Genomic DNA, 22,526 nt, shown 5'->3' with positions numbered 1-22,526 from the left:
GTGCGTGCATGTGTGTGCAAGATTTTCTGTGTGTGTGACCTCATACCAGTGTGTCTGATTTCTATGTGTGTGTGTGTGTGTGTGTGTGTGTGTGTGTGTGTGTGTGTGTGTGTGTTATTGTCCGATTCCTGTGTGTGTGTGTTTCCCAGGTGCACAGGAACCTGTCCCAGTTGCCAAACTTTGCCTTTTCTGTGGCTCTGAGCCACTTCCACCTGAGTCAGGAGGATCAGACTGAGTCAGATGAGAGGGAGAGGCTCAAACACAAGGCTGACCTGCTGCTGCAGAACGCTCTCATCATGTTCCCTGGAGGTTAAAGTCATACACACACGCATCAATCATGCACAGCACAACCACAGGCCTGAGAGGGACAGCCTTCAGAATATGTTCCACCATGGATGCTTATATGGAGCAGACACACACATACACAAAAGAGACCTATACCTTATATCTGTGTGTTTGTGTGTTCCCCAGTGTTGATGCCTCTGTTGGACCTGTGCACAGTGCAGCCTGACGCTGCTGTATCGTCTCATGCCTTCTTTGGACCCAGAAGCCAGTTGGGGTAAAACATCTGCTTCAACCGAGGCATCATGTCTCCCTGTCTGTCATATCATTCCTAAATGCACCTCTTCTGTGTCAGTCAGCCTAATGGAATTGAATCATAATTTATTAGCATGAAATTGTAATCTATTGTCGGAGAGCTTAAATTGAATTAGAGTTACATAAATTGAATTGTTCCTTCCTCCCATCTCTTTCCCTCTCTCTAGGCAGTCTCCTGCCCTGGCTGAGCTGGTGTCTCTGTACGTGGGGCGGACTCACACCCTGTGGAGGGAGGGAGGTGTCCTACTGTGGCTGGAGGAGTGTGTGAGGGAAGTGTTACGACGAGTCGACACTAAGGACCCTCTGGTGGAGGACTGCCAAAACAAGTAAAAGCCCCTTGGACCACTGGCATTATTGGCATTATTACCTTTCCAACCCCCCAAACTGTAACTCTTACCCCATTCACCTCTAGCCTGGAATTCACACTGAGTATTTCTGTTCAATAAGTAATATTCATTGATTCAGGGGAGCAATGTTCAGTGTGGATTCCAGGCTAGTTCACCTCCAACATGCAGTGCCTATTTATTTTGTATTTATTTATTTCACCTTTATTTAACCAGGTAAGCCAGTTGAGAACAAGTTCTCATTTACAACTGCGACCTGGCCAAGATAAAGCAAAGCAGTGCGATTAAAAACAACAACAACAACACAGTGTTACATATGGAATAAACAAAAACGTACAGTCAATAACACAATAGAAAATAGAAAATCAATATACAGTGTGTGCAAATGTAGTAAGTTATGGAGGTAAGGCAATAAATAGGCCATAGTGCAAAATAATTACAATTTAGTATTAACACTGGAATGATAGATGTGCAGAAGATGATGTGCAAATAGAGATACTGGGGTGCAAATTAGCAAAATAAATAACAATGTAAATAACAATATGGGGATGAGGTAGTTGGTTGGGCTAATTACAGATAGATGGGCTATGTACAGGTACAGTGATCGGTAAGCTGCTCTGACAACTGATGCTTAAAGTTAATGAGGGAGATAAGTGTCTCCAGCTTCAGAGATTTTTGTAGTTCGTTCCAGTCATTTGCAGCAGAGAACTGGAAGGAATGGCGGCCAAGGAGGTGTTGACTTTGGGGATGACCAGTGAGATATACCTGCTGGAGCGCATACTACGGATGGGTGTTGCTATGGTGACCGATGAGCTAAGATAAGGCGGGGATTTGCCTAGAAGTGATTTATAGATGACCTGGGGCCAGTGGGTTTGGCGACGAATATGTAGTGAGGGCCAGCCAACGAGAGCGTACAGGTCACAATGGTGGGTAGTATATGGGGCTTTGGTGACAAAACGGATGGCACTGTGATAGACTACATCCAATTTGCTGAGTTGAGTGTTGGAAGCTATTTTGTAAATGACATCGCCGAAGTCAAGGATCGGTAGGATAGTCCGTTTTACGAGGGCATGTTTAGCAGCATGAGTGAAGGAGGCTTTGTTGCGAAACAGGAAGCCGATTCTAGATTTAACTTTGGATTGGAGATGCCTAGTAACAGTCTACCTACCCCTTGCACAGTTTACACATTTTGCTGCCTTAAAATTAAATAAAATAATTGATTACATTAGATGTTTTTTCTACCATTGTACACAACCTACTCCACATTTCCAATGTGAAATAACAATTATAGAACATTGGATTGCGTATGTCTTTACACCCCAGAGTTAATACTTGGTGGAAGCACATTTGGCAACCATTACAGCTGTAAAACTCTTGGAATAAGAATCTACCAACTTTGCACAAATCTTAGGGCAACATATTGTTTTTGTCAAATTTGCTCTAGCTCAGTAAATTTGGTTGGAAGGCATTGATGGACAGGAATATTCAAACCTTGTCTCTGATTTTCAAGCAGATTAAAATTAAGACTGAGACTGGACCATTAAGGAACACTCAACACCTCTTGGAAAAACATTCTGGTGTGTCTTTGGCATTACAATTTGTGTGATTGTCCTGCTGAAATATAAAATAAATCCATGTAATATAGGCTATACCTTCACAATAAATCCAGTATTTATTTTAGACAGTTCTAAAGAAACATTATATGAAGAAAATGTAGTCTATTTCAGAAGAACAGAATAGCATACTCTGAGTTGTCCTTATGTTAGGTCCTGATCTGGCTATGCCATATGGTTGTGGGCTACACTAGTTCATTTAGCAGACAATATTTGCTTAGACTTCTGTGGCATTATTTAATATTATTTAATAGTATGAAGAATACAATTGAACAAAGCTGAATAAAATAGAAAGGATATTTTCTCCAAACGATTTGAGGGAGTGCGCACATGCGGCTATTCTGTGTTGAGCGTTTAACAAAGAAACATGTCTCAAATTTCTCGGCGGCATCCCCTTTGTGTGGCCATAATACACCCTAAAGAAATCCATGCCTTTTACAGCCCTTCTCCCTAAATGCTGCCCGCTCCGAAGCAGCTCTCATCTCACTCACACAGCTCTCCATCACGTGATCCACGTGATCGGGTCTTTCTCACAGGCTACAAGTGAAGACAGACATATCGGTGCAACTGTGCGCGTCCTTATCCAATTCCAAGGTGCATATTGAAGATATTGGAACAACTGTCCACATGTACTTTTCGTCAGCCAACAAGATTAGTAGGCCTAACGAACAGCAAAACCACTAGCCTATGTCAATCTACTATCCCCATAGTACAAAAGTTGACCTATTCTGTGCGAGAAATAAATATTCCAAACATAGTCTTGGACAGTTGTGTGATGCGATAGATCTCAAATTAGTACAACCACTAGCATAAAAAAAAAAAATGTTTTTACGCAATGAGGCTGACGCAACAGATCAGAACGTTTAGCTTAAAATGTTGATAAACTATTAGGCTATTTCTTCACATAATATGCGCAGCAATGCGCACACGGCAGTAGGCTTTAAGCGCAAATGTTTCAATAGCGGGAAAAAACCATTATCAAAAGTGACCACAAATGCGATTATGCATGTAATGCTTTTATTATAAAGGTGCATTTTTATGGTGAAAATTATCTTCCCCAAACTTGAAACTCAGACGCTGCAGCCAGTTAGGCTCTACACCCATTGTAAAGCGGATAAATGTGCTTAATTTTAAGGAGTTATTTGGCCACTTTAGTTGTGATACGAACCTTATTAAAACATATAGGCCTATGGGCTAGGCTACATGAGGTGTGCGACTATGATTAGAAAAAGTCACACAAAAAAAAGGCATTGTTTCTTGCCTTAAGCTGGGCATCATTCACAAGTGATAATATATAATTCACAAGTGATAGGCTAATATTGTCACCCATCAGACTATTCTTGATTTAATCTTGTCTTTACATATACTAAATAATATATGTGTGAAATTCGTTTTGATTTAGAATGGACCATTATCATGCACCTGTCTCAAAACGGGGGCAGGGGAAAAAATACATGTCATCTCTGCACTTAAATAGCGAATGGAGGATGCTTTTCCTGTGGTCCATTTTCATGCCAGCCAGGTAGGCTATACTCCTGTTGTAAAGAAAAGCAATGTGCTTAATATTAGCTTAATATTAGGAAAGTTGTGAAATAAATATAGTAGGCCTAGCCTATAGAAAGCTGATGGGATCCTCCTCACTCTGTTTTCTCACGCAATTGCATAGCCTATAGAAATGTTGCGCAACATGAGGTCATGGGCTCTCATGAAGTGTTTGATTACATTTGTGATTACATTTGCATTGATGTCAGAGGGATTAGAGGGACAATAGAGTGCTGAGTACCAGGCAGTTAGCAAGTTTGGTAGGCTACTAATGACCATCAGCAGCATCAGAGCTTGGAGAAGCCTAATTACTGTGACTAAACGGTCACATGGAATTTGACTGCCTTCATGACTCATGACCGCCGGTGTGGCGGTAATACGGTCACCGCAACAGCCCTATTCAGAAGACTGAGACAGGGTTTTCTCTAACTTTTTATCTGGCCTTTGCTCCTTTCATATTTATTTAGATCCTGACAAACTCCCCAGTCCCTCCAGGTGACAAGCATAACCATAACATGATGCTACAAGCATAGAACTTGAAAATACAGAGGATAAACCACATTGCATTCACTCGACATATCTGGCATGTCTTTTTTTGCCTAAATTAAAAACTAAAGGCTTGTGTCAAATACAATACAACACAACACGGAGTGAAACCCACTGTATTTTCAATGTATCATGTTATGGGTATGCTTGTCACCGGCAGGGCTTGGAGAGTTTGTTAGGATTTTTAAAAAAATATGAAAGGCGCAAAGCCCAGGTAAAAAGTCTGAAAACCTAACCCTGGAATAAGATGTAAAGACTGTGCAAGGGTTGTGTAGACTTTCACTAGTGACTGTACACCCACAAGCTCTCTAAGCCTACCCCCCATCTCCACCACCATTGTAGTCCAATCAATCATATACCTTTATCTCAAATGGAACTTATCCCCCAACCCTTACTCTTAACCCTGTCTCCTTTCCCCTCCCTGCTTAACCCTCTCCCACGCCGTCTCTCCTTTCCCTCTCTCATCCCTGCTTAACCCTCTCCCACGTCGTCTCTCCTTTCCCCTCTCTCATCCCTGCTTAACCCTCTCCCACGTCGTCTCTCCTTTCCCCTCTCTCATCCCTGCTTAACCCTCTCCCACGTCGTCTCTCCTTTCCCCTCTCTCATCCCTGCTTAACCCTCTCCCACGTCGTCTCTCCTTTCCCCTCTCTCATCCCTGCTTAACCCTCTCCCACGTCGTCTCTCCTTTCCCCTCTCTCATCCCTGCTTAACCCTCTTCCACATCGTCTCTCCTTTCCCCTCCCTGCTTACCCCTTCCCCTCCCTGCTTAACCCTCTCCCACGTCGTCTCTCCTTTCCCCTCTCTCATCCCGGCTTAACCCTCTTCCACATCGTCTCTCCTTTCCCCTCTCTCATCCCTGCTTAACCCTCTTCCACATCGTCTCTCCTTTCCCCTCTCCCCTCCCTGCTTAACCCTCTCCCACGTCGTCTCTCCTTTCCCTCTCTCATCCCTGCTTAACCCTCTCCCACGTCGTCTCTCCTTTCCCCTCTCTCATCCCTGCTTAACCCTCTCCCACGTCGTCTCTCCTTTCCCCTCTCTCATCCCTGCTTAACCCTCTCCCACGTCGTCTCTCCTTTCCCCTCTCTCATCCCTGCTTAACCCTCTCCCACGTCGTCTCTCCTTTCCCCTCTCTCATCCCTGCTTAACCCTCTTCCACGTCGTCTCTCCTTTCCCCTCTCTCATCCCTGCTTAACCCTCTCCCACGTCGTCTCTCCTTTCCCCTCTCTCATCCCTGCTTAACCCTCTCCCCACGTCGTCTCTCCTTTCCCCTCTCTCATCCCTGCTTAACCCTCTCCCACGTCGTCTCTCCTTTCCCCTCTCTCATCCCTGCTTAACCCTCTCCCACGTCGTCTCTCCTTTCCCCTCTCTCATCCCTGCTTAACCCTCTTCCACATCGTCTCTCCTTTCCCCTCCCTGCTTACCCCTTTCCCCTCCCTGCTTACCCCTCTCCCACGTCGTCTCTCCTTTTCCTTCTCTCACCCCTCATATCCCTTTATTTTCCCCCCTCTCTCTTTCATTCTGCTTAACGTGTCTCTCAATCGATTTCTCCCTTTCTCACTCTCACCTCAGGCTGCCGAAGTTAGGGTCAGTGTTTGTACTGTGTCTGTTAACCCCATGTTAATCATTTACATTTGTACATTTTAGTCATTTAGCAGACGCTCTTATCCAGAGCGACTTACAGCTAGTGAGTGCATACATTTTCATACTGGCCCCCCGTGGGAATCGAACCCACAACCCTGGCGTTGCAAACGCCATGCTCTACCAACTGAGCTACACGGGACCATCTGACTGCTCTACCAACTGAGCTACAGAGTCATCTGACTGACCCCTCACAAGTGGAGCAGAGAGAGGGGACATAGAGAGGGGACATAGAGAGGGGACATAGAGAGGGCACATAGAGAGGGGACATAGAGTGCTCTCTGTGCTCCAGGGGGCCTAATGTTCATGGCTTGTTGTTTCCTCACTGTCAGAAGTCCTGAGCCGTATACTACGAATGTGGTTTGAGGAGTTGGCGAGGTAACTTTGGTCTGAGTTCAACTCGGTATAACCAGTACCACAAATGTGGCTCACCTTTTAGCCAGGTACATTTCTATGGCAATGAATCCTTCAGATCTAACCTGCTCTGAGGCAGGCTAACTCAGGGCTAACTACATTGATCCTGAATGAAGTGTCTGAGCTGCGAGTTGAGGACCAATTAAATCAGATTCCCTCCCTCTCGCAAAGATTGTGTCATCATCCACTTCATTTGAGGAAGACAACTAATTAAATATTTTATTAATCAAATGTGTTTTTGTGTGTAAAAGAAATTGTAATGTTTAAAATACCTATCACATTACACATAGTAATGACAGATGCATTTGAAACTTCACACACAGTAAATATTTTGTAACAGTTATTTTATCATAGGAGGGAAAAGGTCCTCGTGAACCACACCAAAGTAATAATATAAAGACTGCACTTTATATTATTTCACACCATAGCCGGCTGAAGATAACTTTTCTTTCATTTTGATTTCTGCGCAAATGAAAATGTGGCACTGACTTGCCCATGGATTGATGTTTCAGCATTGTCTCAATGAAGAGTTTGGTGTTCGACTAGCAGATTACCTCTATTCCTTAGATGAAATAGCATGCTTTAATGGAGAATCTCCTTCGAACATGCTTTTTAGTCTAGGAAAAGGCTTAATCTAGGTCTGAGAAACCAACCATACGTCTACGACAAATCTACAAAAGTTATTGTTTCATAAGTGTTGAGGCAACACTTTTAGATGAAATAAAGCAATGTTACATTTTGACGTCAGGAAGAAATCAAAGGAGCCTCATGAAATGTGGCATATTGGCATATGTGTCTCTGACTTTGGTTTCCCCTCCTGTCACCTCCACCCCCCTAGGAGGAAGCAGAGGTACCAGAGTGCCCCCCTGAACATCCATCGCCACGTCATCCTGTCTGAGATCAAAGAGGCCACCTCCACTCTACCGCTGGTGAGAGACTCCGGCAACAGCCACACTACTATACCCTGGTCACCAGTTCTGTTTCTGATTTAGCCCACTCTTTCATTTTACATTTTTTTACATTTTAGTCATTTAGCAGACGCTCTTATCCAGAGCGACTTACAGTTAGTGAATACATATATATATATTTTTTTTTTTTTATACTGGCCCCCCGTGGGAATCGAACCCACAACCCTGGCGGTGCAAACGCCATGCTCTATCAACTGAGCTACATCCCTGCCGGCCATTCCCTCCCCTACCCTGGACGACGCTGGGCCAATTGTGCGCCGCCCATGAGTCTCCCGGTCGCGGCCGGCTGCGACAGAGCCTGGATTCGAACCAGGATCTAGTGGCACAGTTAGCACTGCGATGCAGTGCCTTAGACCACTGCGCCACTCAGGAGTCATTGTCATGCTGTTTGTCGTTTGTTAAATGAGAAATGGATTTGACAACCAGGCTTACTCTATGATTATGTCTGTGCCTCATGTAGCCCTATCCCCTTTACATTGCATTACTTCTGACCAGCCATTACCCTGGTCAATAGTAGCACACAGTATATAGGGGAATAGAGTGACTTACCTAATCATAGTATAATTTCCTTAGTGCTTTATCACATGATCATGAATGGTTGTATTCATTCATTCTGTACACTTTACATCATGTATGTGTATAACATGAAACAGGAGAGTAGCATACACGTAAACAACCGCTACAGTACAGAGCATGCCAAATTATGCTGAGAATAGAGTCCTCTAGTTAAGAGGGAATTAATCACTGGCATACGGCTGACTTATTGGTTCCATGAAGAACCCAATCAGGTATAATGATTGGAACTCCTCATCGAGAGGTCCTCATAACACAAACAAGATCAACGTTGATGTTTTGGATGCATGACAATGACATCTGTGACAGAGTGTTAGTGAGGATAGGCCTTCAAAATATGTTTACTGTAATGGTGAATTGTGGGTGTTCTCTCCCAGGAGGTGACCACTCAGCCGGTGATGGGGTTCGATCCTCTCCCCCCGCTGGACTCAGTGACCTCATACACCCGGCCTGAGAGGTAAGGGATACACATGTCCTAACTTGTGTCATTATACATACAGTGGGGAAAAAAAGTATTTAGTCATCCACCAATTGTGCAAGTTCTCCCACTTAAAAAGATGAGAAAGGCCTGTAATTTTCATCATAGGTACACGTCAACTATGACAGACAAATTGAGAAGAAAAAAATCCAGAAAATCACATTGTAGGATTTTTTATGAATTTATTTGCAAATTATGGTGGAAACTAAGTATTTGGTCACCTACAAACAAGCAAGATTTCTGGCTCTCACAGACCTGTAACTTCTTCTTTAAGAGGCTCCTCTGTCCTCCACTCGTTACCTGTATTAATGGCACCTGTTTGAACTTGTTATCAGTATAAAAGACACCTGTCCACAACCTCAAACAGTCACACTCCAAACTCCACTATGGCCAAGACCAAAGAGCTGTCAAAGGACACCAGAAACACAATTGTAGACCTGCACCAGGCTGGGAAGACTGAATCTGCAATAGGTAAGCAGCTTGGTTTGAAGAAATCAACTGTGGGAGCAATTATTAGGAAATGGAAGACATACAAGACCACTGATAATCTCCCTCGATCTGGGACTCCAAGCAAGATCTCACCCCGTGGGGTCAAAATGATCACAAGAACGGTGAGCAAAAATCCCAGAACCACACGGGGGGACCTAGTGAATGACCTGCAGAGAGCTGGGACCAAAGTAACAAAGCCTACCATCAGTAACACACTACGCCGCCAGGGACTCAAATCAAATAAGGTAATATGTACCAGTGCAGGTTTTCACATAGTACACAAAATATAAACATACAGTATATCACATATAGCTAGTTATAGAGTGTGGCTCCTTCAGATCGCTAAGTTCTTCTCTATAGGTCTACTTGGATCAGCAATCTTGTTTGTGCCTCTGGACAGAAAACCAAGAGTCAGAAGGACAGTGTCTGCTTGTGTTTTCCTAATCAGCACCAATAAAGCTGGGTTTGTTTCAGTCCACATAAGACTGATTGGACCACTGTCCACTGACTCCATTGAGGATCTCTAAGGAAGGTATATTAGATTAGAGTACGGTATAAGGGAATGGTGGTGATCCATTTGTAATATTCAGGAGTGTGGACACTCTTTGTCTTTGCCAATGGTGGTACCTTCGGCGACAGGTAGCTTAGTGGTTAAGAGCGTTGTGCCAGTAACCAAAAGGTCGCTGGTTCTAATCCCCGAGCTGACTAGGTGAAAAAAAAATCTGTCTGTGCACTTGAGCAAGGCACTTAACCCTAATTGCTAATGTAAGTCGCTCTGGATAAGAGTGTCTGCTAAATGACTAAACATTTAAATGTAAAAAAAAAAAGCCATTGCTATAAGTTTGGCACAAAGAATAGCCTTGATTTCACCAGTTTCCATCTCTCCTCTCGGTGGTCTATCCCTGACACGCCCTTCTGTCTCTGCCTCCCTTCTTTCTCTCTCTCCCTCCCACCTATCCCTCTCTTCGATATCTCTTCTCCCCTCTCGCTGTCATCAGTTTCTCTGAAATAGCATGTGGTTACAGGAGTGTTGTTGGCTCCTGAGTGAGGCCTCTTTCCTCCCGTCTTGTGATAGCTGTTAAACAGCAGAGTCAGTGGTGGATGGTAGGGAGGCATCAAACCATCAGAGAGGCAAATACGGTGACAACGAAAAAACATGACAAATTGACCCCTAGTCAAGATACTGTACCCTGCTCTGGTGATCTCTGGTGAGAACTACGTAGAATGACAGCACACCCATGTCTGAGAACAGACCTACTATTTCTGCCTGATGGTTGCTTGTTCCTCACATGCTTTACAAACATGGCCACGGATAAGTGTTTTGATTGATAAAGATAAAGAACTGGGGGTGTATAAGTGGTTGAAGTAATGATTTTTATTAATGGGTGGGGGGTTACTGGTTACAATATGGATCTATAACCACAACATAAAAGCAGAGCATTCTTAGGGTTTAGAAAAACTATTGGACCTACTTATCATGATATACAGTGAGGTCCAAAAGTACATGGACAGTGACACATTTTTGGAATGGTTAATAATACATTATTTACCATTCATTTCTATTGGGCACACATAATCTGAAACACAACCAAAACTAACTCCAATATGCCACAAGCTTGATGTAGTTGTTGCATGCTCTGAATATGGGACCAAATATTAAACTTTTACAGAGCAAAACATGGACCTCACTGTATATGATGGTTAATATAATTTATGGTCATGGGAGAATCCTTATCAGCAGAAGAGTGTGAGAATCGTATTGCATGCTTGTGTTATCTTGTTAGCTTTCTCCCTTGTCTCTGTGTTTGCAGGCAGAGTGTGGGAGCCTCCAATGAGAGCACCCTGTCGCTGTTCTTCCGCTCTCTGTTGCCAAACTTCAACCTGCAGGTAAGTGAGTGAGCTAGACCAAGGGTGAGCTACAGTAGACTAGGGATATGCAACCATGGTCCTCAGGAGCTGCAGTGTCAGGCAGATGGCTTGTGTTCTTTCCTTCAAGTCTGGAAAACTCTGATTACAATCAGTGACATTAATGGATGTGGATTTGACAAAGAAGTACCAGAGGAAGAAGAGGACATCAGCAGACACTGTGGTCCCTGAGGACAGAGCTGCATACCCCAAGTGTGGCAAATCTAAGAAAAAGTCCTCTGGTTCATAGAACAACATGACTGATTGTCCTCTGACCCCAATGGCCCAGCTCCTGTTAATGTCCTCATAAACCCACTAATGTGTGTGTGTGTGTGTTTTAATATAGAGCAGGGACCTTGAATAAGATGACATGTGAAACACAACCTCATAATGATAATATAGCTAGCATCTCCACCGTGCCTTTCCAAATGGGTGACCAATGGGGAACATCAGCTGTTGAGGCATATGACCTCCCCACACACGGAAGATTATAAGGATCACAGGCTGCTTCAATTGGCACGTTGCTGCAGCAGACAATGAAAACATTCATAAAGTGTACCGAGAGTCAGAGAACCTGGTCTGTCTCCTCCTCAAAGCTCCCAGATTCCTGACATACACTAGCCCACTTTGTTGCAAGGCAGCGGTCAGCGGGATGAGACATCATAGTAATAATCTTAAAACATTTCTGTTTACATTTCTGGGAGTGCTGAGCTAATGGAGAGATCCTGGGCTACTGTTGGCTCGAAGGGTTCTGACAGGATGGAAGGGAACATAGATTAGCTGGAGTTTGGATAGATATTCCCTAACCCTCTCGAGGTTCTGAATGGATTAACCATACGACTCATTTCATGCCTATTAGCTCCGTGGCCAAGCCTGAGAAAGTGCTTTGGAGTTGCTTCCTACTCCACTAGATCTACAGCAGCTTAACAACATTAAGTCTACAGTAGCGTAACTTTGCCACAGAAAAACTTGGTCCTTTGTTGGAACTAAAAAATATGGCCCATGAAGAACATGCTCTTGAAATAGTGTTTGCTGGCGCGTTTTGGAGACATCCGAGCAATGTTGACCCATTGACGATGTTATGTAGTGTCTGACTGACCTCTATCTGATGTCAGATAACACAATCTGATCACTATCTACAACCAACACTTTGTGACGAGGCATCGGAGGCCTAACAAAGTTTGGCTTTATCATTTGATACAGCACAGGTCGTGGAAACAGGATGATGAGGCAAACTTGGCTTTTGGTACAAGAACTCTTGATTGACTCCGTGTTTTGTTTGGTCTAGCTTGATTTGAAACAACAGTTTACTGCTATGGATTGGCTAACATAACCTCTTTGATGCACTGTTTTTAATGGTGTGTTACTTGAGTCCTGTTGAAGCAGAACAGAAAACTGTTGCATTTCAAGAGAGAGTCTTGATTCCTCTCTGACTCAGTGTTGTCCATAGCAAACAACGAGGAGTGCATGTACTGTCCGCCCCATTACCGCCTGCTCCTCAGGCAGAGTGGAGAGGAGGTAAAGAGTGGGCAGTGTCACACAGGGTGAAATACACCTGAAGAGGATAAGCACTCAGCAGCCTGGCACCAGCAACCAGAGGATAGCCTATATCTACCCACACACACACCACATTGTCTCTCGTCATGTTGACCTACTTCAGAGCATTCATTTGCATTCATTTGTCATTCATTTATGTTTTGATCCACTTGATCAAAACATAAATGTACAGCATACATGTGCGGGAGTGATTTTTATATTTGATCAAGTGTCCTAGACTGACTGGCACTGGGTTGCCATTTAACCTTGTGCAGTGGGATGCAACGTGATGTGGAGGAAGCAAAGCATGGCACATTATACTCACTCTCCAATGCCCATGCTAGTTCGGAGTGTAGCTATCCATGCTAGTGATTAGAGGACATGTGGCTAAGTGTAAAGATAATCACTAATGTGGACCACCGACCTGGGTGCTCCAGTGTCCAAAGGTCCTCCGGTGCCACAACTGACCATGCAAGTTCCAGAAACACCCACTGACAAACAGAAACACATATACCCAATGTTTTAACCAAGAGGGACCACCCTTTCTTTATGCAGCTAGTTTTAAACCATCTTGAGACTGATCTAATTAGGAAGAGGAAGAGATGCAATTAGGATAAGAAAGAGACAGTTTAGGAGGAGGAGGAAGAGATGCCGTCTGCTTGCAGTTGTTTTATTGCACTGTTAGAATAGCTACAGTGTTATCCAAGAGGTCTGAAATTACAATTTAGGTGCGGAAAATGAAGTCAGCCCTTGATCACAGAGGACCTGCGTGTTGGAAATTAAATCAATCAACTAAATGGATTTTCTGCGTGATAATCCCAAAACACCTAGACTCAAAACACTGACATACTGTATGTCACCTAGGTTCGTACAAAGCTCCTGTTTGTCTCTTTAAATGAATTTGTTTATGCGTGATACCTTAGTGCAACGTTTGAAACATTTTGAACCTGAGAGAGACAGGAGAGAATAATATTGTGTTCTTAAGAGATGCCATTGTGCTTTTCCTGGTGAATTTAAGCAACACACCCTATTCAGACCCCTTGACTTTTTCCACATTTTGTTACGTTACAGCCTTATTCTAAAATGGATTAAATACATGTTTTTCCTCATCAATCTACACACAATACCCCATAATGACAAAGCGAAAAAAGGTTTTTAGAGATAAAAAACAGAAAATACCTTATTTACATAAGTATTCAGACCCCAGAATCGAAATGGGCTCAGGCGCATCCTGTTTCCATTGATTATGGGGCGGCGCACAATTGGCCCAGCGTCGTCCAGGGTAGGGGAGGGAATGGCCGGCAGGGAGGTAGCTCAGTTGGTAGAGCATGGTGTTTGCAACGCCAGGGTTGTGGGTTCGATTCCCACGGGGGGCCAGTATGAAAAAATAAAATAACGTATGCACTAACTGTAAGTCGCTCTGGATAAGAGCGTCTGCTAAATGATGTAAATGTAAAAATTATCCTTGAGATGTTTCTACAACTTCATTGGAGTCCTGTGGTAAATTCAATTGATTGGACATGATTAGGAAAGGCACACACCTGTCTATATAACATCCCACAGTTGTCAGAGCAAAAACCAAGCCATGAGGTCAAAGGAATTGTCCGTAGAGCTCCGAGACAGGATTGTGTCAAGATCTGGGGAAGGGTACCGAATAATGTCTGCAGCATTGAAGGTCCCCAAGAACACAGTGGCCTCCATCATTCTTAAATGGAAGAAGTTTAGAACCACCAAGACTCTTCCTAGAGCTGGCCACCCGGCCAAACCGAGCAATCGGGGGAGAAGGGCCTTGGTCAGGGAGGTAACCAAGAACCCGATGTCATCCAGAGTTCCTCTGTGGAGATGGGAGAACCTTCCAGAAGGACAACAATCTCTGCAGCACTCCACCAATCAGGCCAGACGGAAGCCATTCCTCAGTAAAAGGCACATGACAGCCCGCTTGGAGCTGGCCAAAAGGCACCTAAAGACTCTCAGATCATGAGAAACAAGATTCTCTGGTCTGATGAAACCAAGATTGAACTCTTTGGCCTGAATGCCAAGTGTCACGTCTGGAGGAAACCTAGCACCATCCCTACGGTGAAGCATGGTGGTAGCAGCATCATGCTGTGGGGATATTTTTCAGCGGCAGGGACTGGGAGACTAGTCAGGATCGAGGGACAGATGAACGGAGCAAAGTACAGAGAGATCCTTGATGAAAACCTGCTCCAGACCGCTCAGACTGGGGCGAAGGTTCACCTTCCATCAGGACAATGACCCTGAGCACACAGCCAAGACAACGCAGGAGTTGCTTCGGGACAAGTCTCTGAATGTCCTTGAGTGGCCCAGCCAGAACCAGACTTCAACCTGATCGAACATCTCTGGAGAGACCTGAAAATAGCTGTGCAGCAAAACTCCCCATCCAACCTGACAGAGCTTGAGAGGATCTGCAGAGAAGAATGGGAGAAACTCCCCTAATACAGGTGTGCGAAGCTTGTAGCGTCATACCCAAGAAGACTCGAGGCTGTAATCACTGCCAAAGGTGCTCCAATAATGTACTGAGTAAAGGGTCTGAATACTTATGTAAATGTGATATTTCCGGGTTTTAAAAAATATATATTTGCAACAAAAAAAAATACAACTGTTTTTGCTTTGTCATTATGGGGTATTGTGTGTAGATTGATGAGGGGGAAAAAACGATTTAATCCATTTTAGAATAAGGATGTAACGTCACAAAATGTGGAAAAAGTCTAGGGGTCTGAATACTTTCCGAATGCACACACACACTTCCGTATTGTCATGTTCAGTGATGATTAGAATTACTGCTCACTCTCTAGTCACTGTCTCTGCAGGGTGAGCCGATGCCGCAGGATGACCTGGAAGTAGCTCAAGCGGGTCGGGAGCTGAACCAGGAAGTAAATCGTCTGATGGTGGCCATGAGGGACATGCTGGCCAACATCCAGTTTCAGGAGCCACCTAGAGATGACAACCCTGACAGAGACGAGGGGGAGTGGGACTGAGAAATGAGGAGGAGGACAGAGAGAGAGGTGGAGTGAGACTTGAGGGAGGGGTACCTAGAGATGGGAATGGATAGAAGAAAATAAAAGGTTGATTTAAGATGAATGGAGATGGAATACAGCAGAGAGGTAGGAGGATGGAGAGTGAATGAGTGAGGGAATAGATACAGTGAGGGTAGCAATAACAGATGAGAAGGATATACTGTAACCTTAAAGAAAGAAATGGCAGGTCATCTATATGACCCAAACATAAAACAAACTCCCCCTTTCTGATATAGGCACAGTAGTATCACCTCTTCCTCCTGTCATAGTCAGTCAGTCCATCAGCCCTCTGTCCTTCCTCCTTTTGTCCCATTCTCTTTCCTCAGGACAGTTGTTCTTACTGATCTAGAAGATCAGGAGGCTGCGTTCATCAGTTGTTCATCCTTTTTTTAAAGGAACATTGCTTATCAAAAAAATGAATATTGTGTTTCATCAGAAGGATAATGATGCCCTACTGCTACAGTATATCTGAAGTGGAATCATTTATGATTGAATAAATCCCTATGGTGTTGTTTTAGCAACCGAACGTCTACTGCCATATGGGTTGATGAGAGTCAGGTTAAAGGTTAATAAACGTCTGATAAAAGTCAGAATTATACAGTAATTCATCTTATGAGTGGAACAAATTGACTTTCTTAACGTCTTGTTCCATTTTTAATATTGGTCATAACTTTAATTTTTTCTTCGACTCCAAATTAACCCTGTTCATCATTTTAAATTCAATTTGATTTTGAGGATAACATTTAAACTGATCAGGATATTTTTCTGTTGTGATTCTCTATAAAGAGGTCATTTGACCTGACCGGAAATCAATTATGGGCTATTTATTGACTAGGGCCCAAAGTTGTTCCCAATGAGGTCACGTTGGCAGGAAAAACTCCTGGCCCTAGTCATCTGTTAATATCAGGAAGTGATTGCATGATATCCAACCCACTACTGTAAATACTCTGCTTAGAAATCATTTATTACACAAGCTAATGTAAAGACAATAAACCTGCTGTGCATATGGTTCAATATTGACTTAAGTAAAAACATATTAAATAAATTCAATTTCATAATTCATCTCGCTCTTTCCAGGGGAATATGGGTGTAAAAGTATGTTTTTTTGCAGTTCATTCTGTGTCTTAGCCTCGCAAGCCGCCTGATCGTAAATGTTCGCTGCACAGATAGTGGTAATCAGTCTGGAAATTACAAGGCTATCTGTGTTGAAATGGGGTGTGTTGTATTCAGTAATGTCTCATGAATTCAATATGCCACGTATCCTCTTTAGCTGGCTACGCACCCCATTTGCGGGGAATATTCTCTATTATTTTCTACCAAACGTTCTGTCTCCATAGTACTTTTGATGTTTTATTTACTCCAACCCTAATCTTTTGATTGTATGTCGCTGATTCTTCCAAGTAATTTGATAAGTGAGATGTTGCCCGGGAGTTTAAAGAGTCCAAGTTATTGTCCTTGAAAGACCATCTGGCAAAAAGGAAGAGACCATCCCATGATACTCATTTGCATAATTGTCTAGTTTTCATTCGCTTGAAATAGTCCAGAAATGCTGTTTCCTATCAGAGGATCTATAAAGGAGAGCAGAGTCAAAGGATACACTGCAGCTCACACACACACACACACACACACACACACTCAAAAACCATACTTGCTTGAAAGACACCCACATTAACAACACACATGCATCCACTCTGTACTGTTTTTGAATAGAACCACATGGTGTAATGCTGTGGGTGGAGTTGGTAGACTGCTGTTCAAACGAGGGCCTTGTTCCAGAGTTTACCTGGAGCTACTCCAGTGCCTGGGTCACGAGGGGTGTTCATGTGAAGTCTACCCCCTTCCCTGCTAAGACATGTCCCCACGAGCAACGTTGTCCATAATGTTCACTGTGATATGAAGTATATTCCCAGCTCTGTGTGAGCCTCGGGCTCAGAGGAGGATGGGACTACTAGAGACATATATCTATAACTTGTAAGATACAGTTGAAGTTGGAAGTTTACATACACCTTAGCCAAATACATTTAAACTCAGTTTTTCACAATTCCTGACATTTAATCCTAGTAAGAATTCCCTGTTTTAGGTCAGTTAGGATCACCACTTTATTTTAAGAATGTGAAATGTCAGAATAATAGTAGAGAGAATGATTTATTTCAGCTTTTATTTCTTTCATCACTTTCCCAGTGGGTCAGAAGTTTACATACACTAAATTAGTAATTGGTAGCATTGCCTTTAAATTGTTTAACTTGGGTCAAACGTTTAGGGTAGCCTTCCACAAGCTTCCCACAATAAGTTGGATGAATTTTGGCCCATTCCTCCTGACAGAGCTGGTGTAACTGAGTCAGGTTTGTAGGCCTCCTTGCTCGCACACACTTTTTCAGTTCTGCCCACAAATGTTCTATAGGATGAGGTCAGGGCTTTGTGATGGCCACTCCAATATCAATACCTACCAAGGTAGGCCTTGAAATACATCCACAGGTATACCTCCAATTGACTCAAATTATGTCAATTAGCCTATCAGAAGCTTCTAAAGCCATGACATCATTTTCTGGAATTTTCCAAGCTGTTTAAAGGCACAGTCAATTTAGTGTATGTAAACTTCTGACCCACTGGAATTGTTGGAAAAATTACTTGTGTCATGCACAAAGTAGATGTCCTAAACGACTTGCCAAAACTATAGTTTGTTAACAAGAAATTTGTTGAGTGGTTGAAAAAACAGTTTTAATGACTCCAACCTAAGTGTATGTAAACTTCTGACTTCAACTGTAAATCTCCCTTTGGGGCAAGACAAAGGTTCTTCAGAAGATTTTACAGTGGTGAGTTCCCAGACTTCTTCCAACTCCACCCCTGATTGTAAGTGTTTATAATTATAAAATTAAAGCTGGTACAGTTTTGCCTGCTGGGATGTACTATTACAAGGTTACTTCAAGGCCACTGTAAAATAACTATATTGGGTTCGGAGACATTGTTCTAAGAAACACCCTATGAAACAGCAGGAGCATTGATCAGAACTTGTAATAGACCTTTAACAGTGTACTGAGGTTGAACTGGGGTTAACATACATACTGTACAGTATAGCCAAGCCAAGGATCAACTAAGGATTCTTAACCTTTATGTTCCGTAGGGCCCCAAGAAAACAACTAATTGGTTTTACTGCATCTTGTGATGGTGGAGGGAAAGCAGCATGACTAATTATATATTGCATCAGCTTCAACATGACACCAGGCAGAAATGTGTTTGTGCCTTCTCATGACAGTCTTGTACTGTGTTTGATGTGTTTGATGAGTCTCTGGTCACTGTATAAATGCTTTGTTGCTGTAATGTTACTTACAGGGACAGTGCGTACTGGCCCTGACCTTAGTGATGTCTAAAGTGGTAGTGTAATGTGCTGTGTGCTGCCTACAGAGGCATTTGCACTGTGTGGACTTTGTGACATAAGATGGTCATAATTGCAGTGTCACTTATCTTCATTATAAACACAAGATATTTAAACGTTTTCACAGCAGTCAATTTAGACCAAATGGATGTATCCTCTTACCCAACCACTCATATACATGTGCATTTGTGTGTACATGCATGTGGGCATGCATGTGTGTTCCGCTTAGCACACAAGAACACACCTATCAGCAGCCCATTTCCTCCATATTATTCCCTCTCCTGTTTCCTGAGCCTGGCTGTATGGTGGAGGTAACGCAGCAGTAACAGACGCTGAGCCTGGCTGTATGGTGGAGGTAACGCAGCAGTAACAGACGCTGAGCCTGGCTGTATGGTGGAGGTAACGCAGCAGTAACAGACGCTGAGCCTGGCTGTATGGTGGAGGTAACGCAGCAGTAACAGACGCTGAGCCTGGCTGTATGGTGGAGGTAACGCAGCAGTAACAGACGCTGAGCCTGGCTGTATGGTGGAGGTAACGCAGCAGTAACAGACGCTGAGCCTGGCTGTATGGTGGAGGTAACGCAGCAGTAACAGACGCTGAGTGCACAAACCTCACTTGACTTCCTTACTCTGACCAACCAGGATGTCATAGACCTGCAGATACACATCTATAGTGTCTTTTCCATGTGTTATCTGCTTTATGTTGTTTGCTTGACAGGTTCTCCAGATGCTCCTCTCACAATGGAAGTGACAGTATAGTAGGTAACATAACACATTTATATATGTGTGTCTGTAGGAAATAGAAACTGACCTGGCAGGCTTTATGTAAAGTATTTATAGTTTAAGTCAAGGTCAAATACTCTATACATTGAAGTGCACTGTATATTGCTTGTGGAAAGAGCTGTACATTTTATTGACATTAAAGTATCAATCGTCAATCATTTATTTACAGAATATAGCCCTTTTTATGGCAACATTTGTCACAAGGTGCTTTACAGTAACCCTAGAACCCAAAGACATAGTGGCAAGGAAAAACTCCCTAGAAGGAAGGAACGTGAACTCAGAGTGTGGGCTCATCCTCTTACGTTGTACAGGGTAGGAAGAAGTTTAGAGTACTTATGACCATCTAGGCCAGGCAGTTGTTCATTCAGGCACTTTTGTACTTTTGAAGGACCCCTGTTCTCTTGTGGCATAGCCACCACATCACTTATCATCTGTCCTATTGGGTCTGTCCAGTTGTTATCACAAGCCCTCCCCACCCCTACCCCGTCCAACCCCTTTTGTCTCTCTTTGACAGACAGTGACAGTCCAGACACACATATGGCAGTTGGATGCCCCTTTTGCAGAGTGTGTTTGATAGGCCCAGATGTTGAGTCAGTGTGGTCAGGTCTGAAGGTGTAGTCCCAGATAGGAGTGGTGCTCCTCAGCTAGAGGCTGATACAGATCTGTGTCTGGCCCTGAGTGAATGGAGGATTCTCCTTATCTCCCACTATCACACTCTAACTATGGACAGTCTGGCTGCTTACAGTTGACACTGCTGCTCTCCACAGGGGAGAGAGTGCTGCCTTTTGCACAAACTGCAGTTTGTGTGTGTTATATCTCCCATGAAATCGCTAGAGGAAGAGGCTGGTTATGCAAGCACTGAGAAGGGTTGTTTCAAAGGCTGGAGCCATAACACTTGTCACTTTGTTCAGAACTCTTTATGTGGTTTCTTCCAGGGGGGAGTATTCACTTCTCAGCTGTCACAAGTTTTAACAAATATATCTTGTTTTGGATATATTTTGTGAACATTGTGAACTAAATTATATATTTCATTTTGTTATGGTTTAGGTTTGGTTTAAAGTGATGTTGCTTCATGAGTCCGAACTCCGTCCTGAATGGATCACTGTGTATTGTTATTGGGTGGCTGGGATTAGGTTCAACACGCGAACTCAATTTGTCCATGTGTAGGCAGGCTACTGTCATCTATGTGTACCCTGAAGGGCAGCTTCTTGCGTCGTCATTAAGCTGAGGCTCTGCTTGTAGTGTTGCGAAGGGGTTTCTGAAATTGGAAGACGCTTTCTTGCTTGCGCTACTACACGGTATAAAAACATTTAATCAAATAGATATTGTAATGAAAATAACTTCGATTCAATGCAGCGGAGAAAAGAGCCAGCCCTTCTGTCATAATCGGCTCGGTACGCAGGACAGGTAGACCCCCACACACATTCACACACAAAACCTGTCAAAATGCCAAGTGGCTCTGCTGCAACTAGGTCACAACAAAAACCTCATGCATAATGGACCAACCCATTCAGTCGGGTTTAACTATCCAAATCCGCTCCCATTTGTTTTGGGTAATAGCGCGCGTTACCGCTGATCTGGCAGAGAACAAACATCTTGTTTGCGTGCCTTTACAACATGTATTCTTAAACCTTTATTGTAATTACAAATATATTTTGCAATTATATCAAAGAAGAAAAAGACTGCAACAGTTTGAGCCATAATCATGAATGCATTTACAATTGCGCACTGTGCGTAAAGTTCCCATCCAAATACAGATCAAGGCAAGGGGAATGAGCGCAGCGTGTCGTTTTTTTTAATTAACTCATAATTGTTGTCGGTTGCCATTAAGAACCCCTTTCCTAATATTGAGTTGCACCCCCTTTTGCCATCAGAACAGCCTCAATTCGTAGGGGCATGGACTCCACAAGGTGTCGAAAGCGTTCCACAGGGATACTGGCCCATGTTGACTCCAATGCTTATTCCCACAGTTGTGTCAAGTTGGCTGGATGTCTTTTGGGTGGTGGACGATTCTTGATACACACGGGAAACTGTTGAGCATGAAAAACCCAGCAGCGTTGCAGTTCTAGACACACTCAAATCGGTGCGCTTGGCACCTACCACCATACGCGCTCAAAGGCAGTTAAATATTTTGTCTTGCCCATTCACTCTCTGAATGGCACACATACACAATCCATGTCTCAATTGTCTCAAGGCTTAAAAATCCTTCTTTAACCCGTCTTCTCCCCTTCATCTACACTGATTGAAGTGGATTTAACAGGTGACATCAATAAGGGGTCATAGCTTTCACCTGGATTCACCTGGTCAGTCTATGTCATGGAGAGAGCAGGTGTTCCTAATGTTTTGCACACTCAGTGTGTACCATGACCACCACATCCTAGAGAAGATAAAGGCTATAGGCCTAAGACACAGGGCCGAGGTAGATGCATGTGTAATAACAGCCCTTCCATAGTGTGTGGAGTGTCCCATGAGTGTTCCTAATGTTTTATACTCAGCGTATTTGAAACATGTGAAGTATGCTTTGTCTAAATCAATCGGCCACATCCATTGACCATTGGTCACATCAGCTGTGCACATTGCGCGGTAAATTATATTTTAGTGCTGGGGAACATGTTCTCAACTATGTCTTTGAATTACTTAATAAATTATTATTATGCTCTGCTCAGGAGATGAGTTAGTACATCCATACTACA

At 43.4% G+C, this 22,526-nt stretch overlaps 1 protein-coding gene across 1 annotated transcript in view; it reads left to right on the top strand.

Annotated features, from left to right (window-relative positions):
- LOC121548251 (transcription factor 25) overlaps positions 1-16,736 on the top strand; it is a 34,208-nt gene extending 17,472 nt beyond the window's left edge. The window contains exons 12-18 of the mRNA XM_041859665.2: positions 150-309; positions 472-559; positions 765-923; positions 7,533-7,623; positions 8,613-8,692; positions 11,014-11,089; positions 15,472-16,736. Coding sequence (XP_041715599.1) covers positions 150-309; positions 472-559; positions 765-923; positions 7,533-7,623; positions 8,613-8,692; positions 11,014-11,089; positions 15,472-15,639 — 822 coding nt within the window. The 3' untranslated portion in view covers positions 15,640-16,736. The remainder of the gene's footprint in view (positions 1-149; positions 310-471; positions 560-764; positions 924-7,532; positions 7,624-8,612; positions 8,693-11,013; positions 11,090-15,471) is intronic.
- Positions 16,737-22,526: the final 5,790 nt, after the last annotated feature.

This window comes from Coregonus clupeaformis, unplaced genomic scaffold, assembly GCF_020615455.1.
Source record: "Coregonus clupeaformis isolate EN_2021a unplaced genomic scaffold, ASM2061545v1 scaf0385, whole genome shotgun sequence".
NCBI lineage: Eukaryota > Metazoa > Chordata > Actinopteri > Salmoniformes > Salmonidae > Coregonus > Coregonus clupeaformis.
Note: the sequence above shows the minus strand (reverse complement) of the source record. Positions and strands in the feature narration are given on the sequence as shown.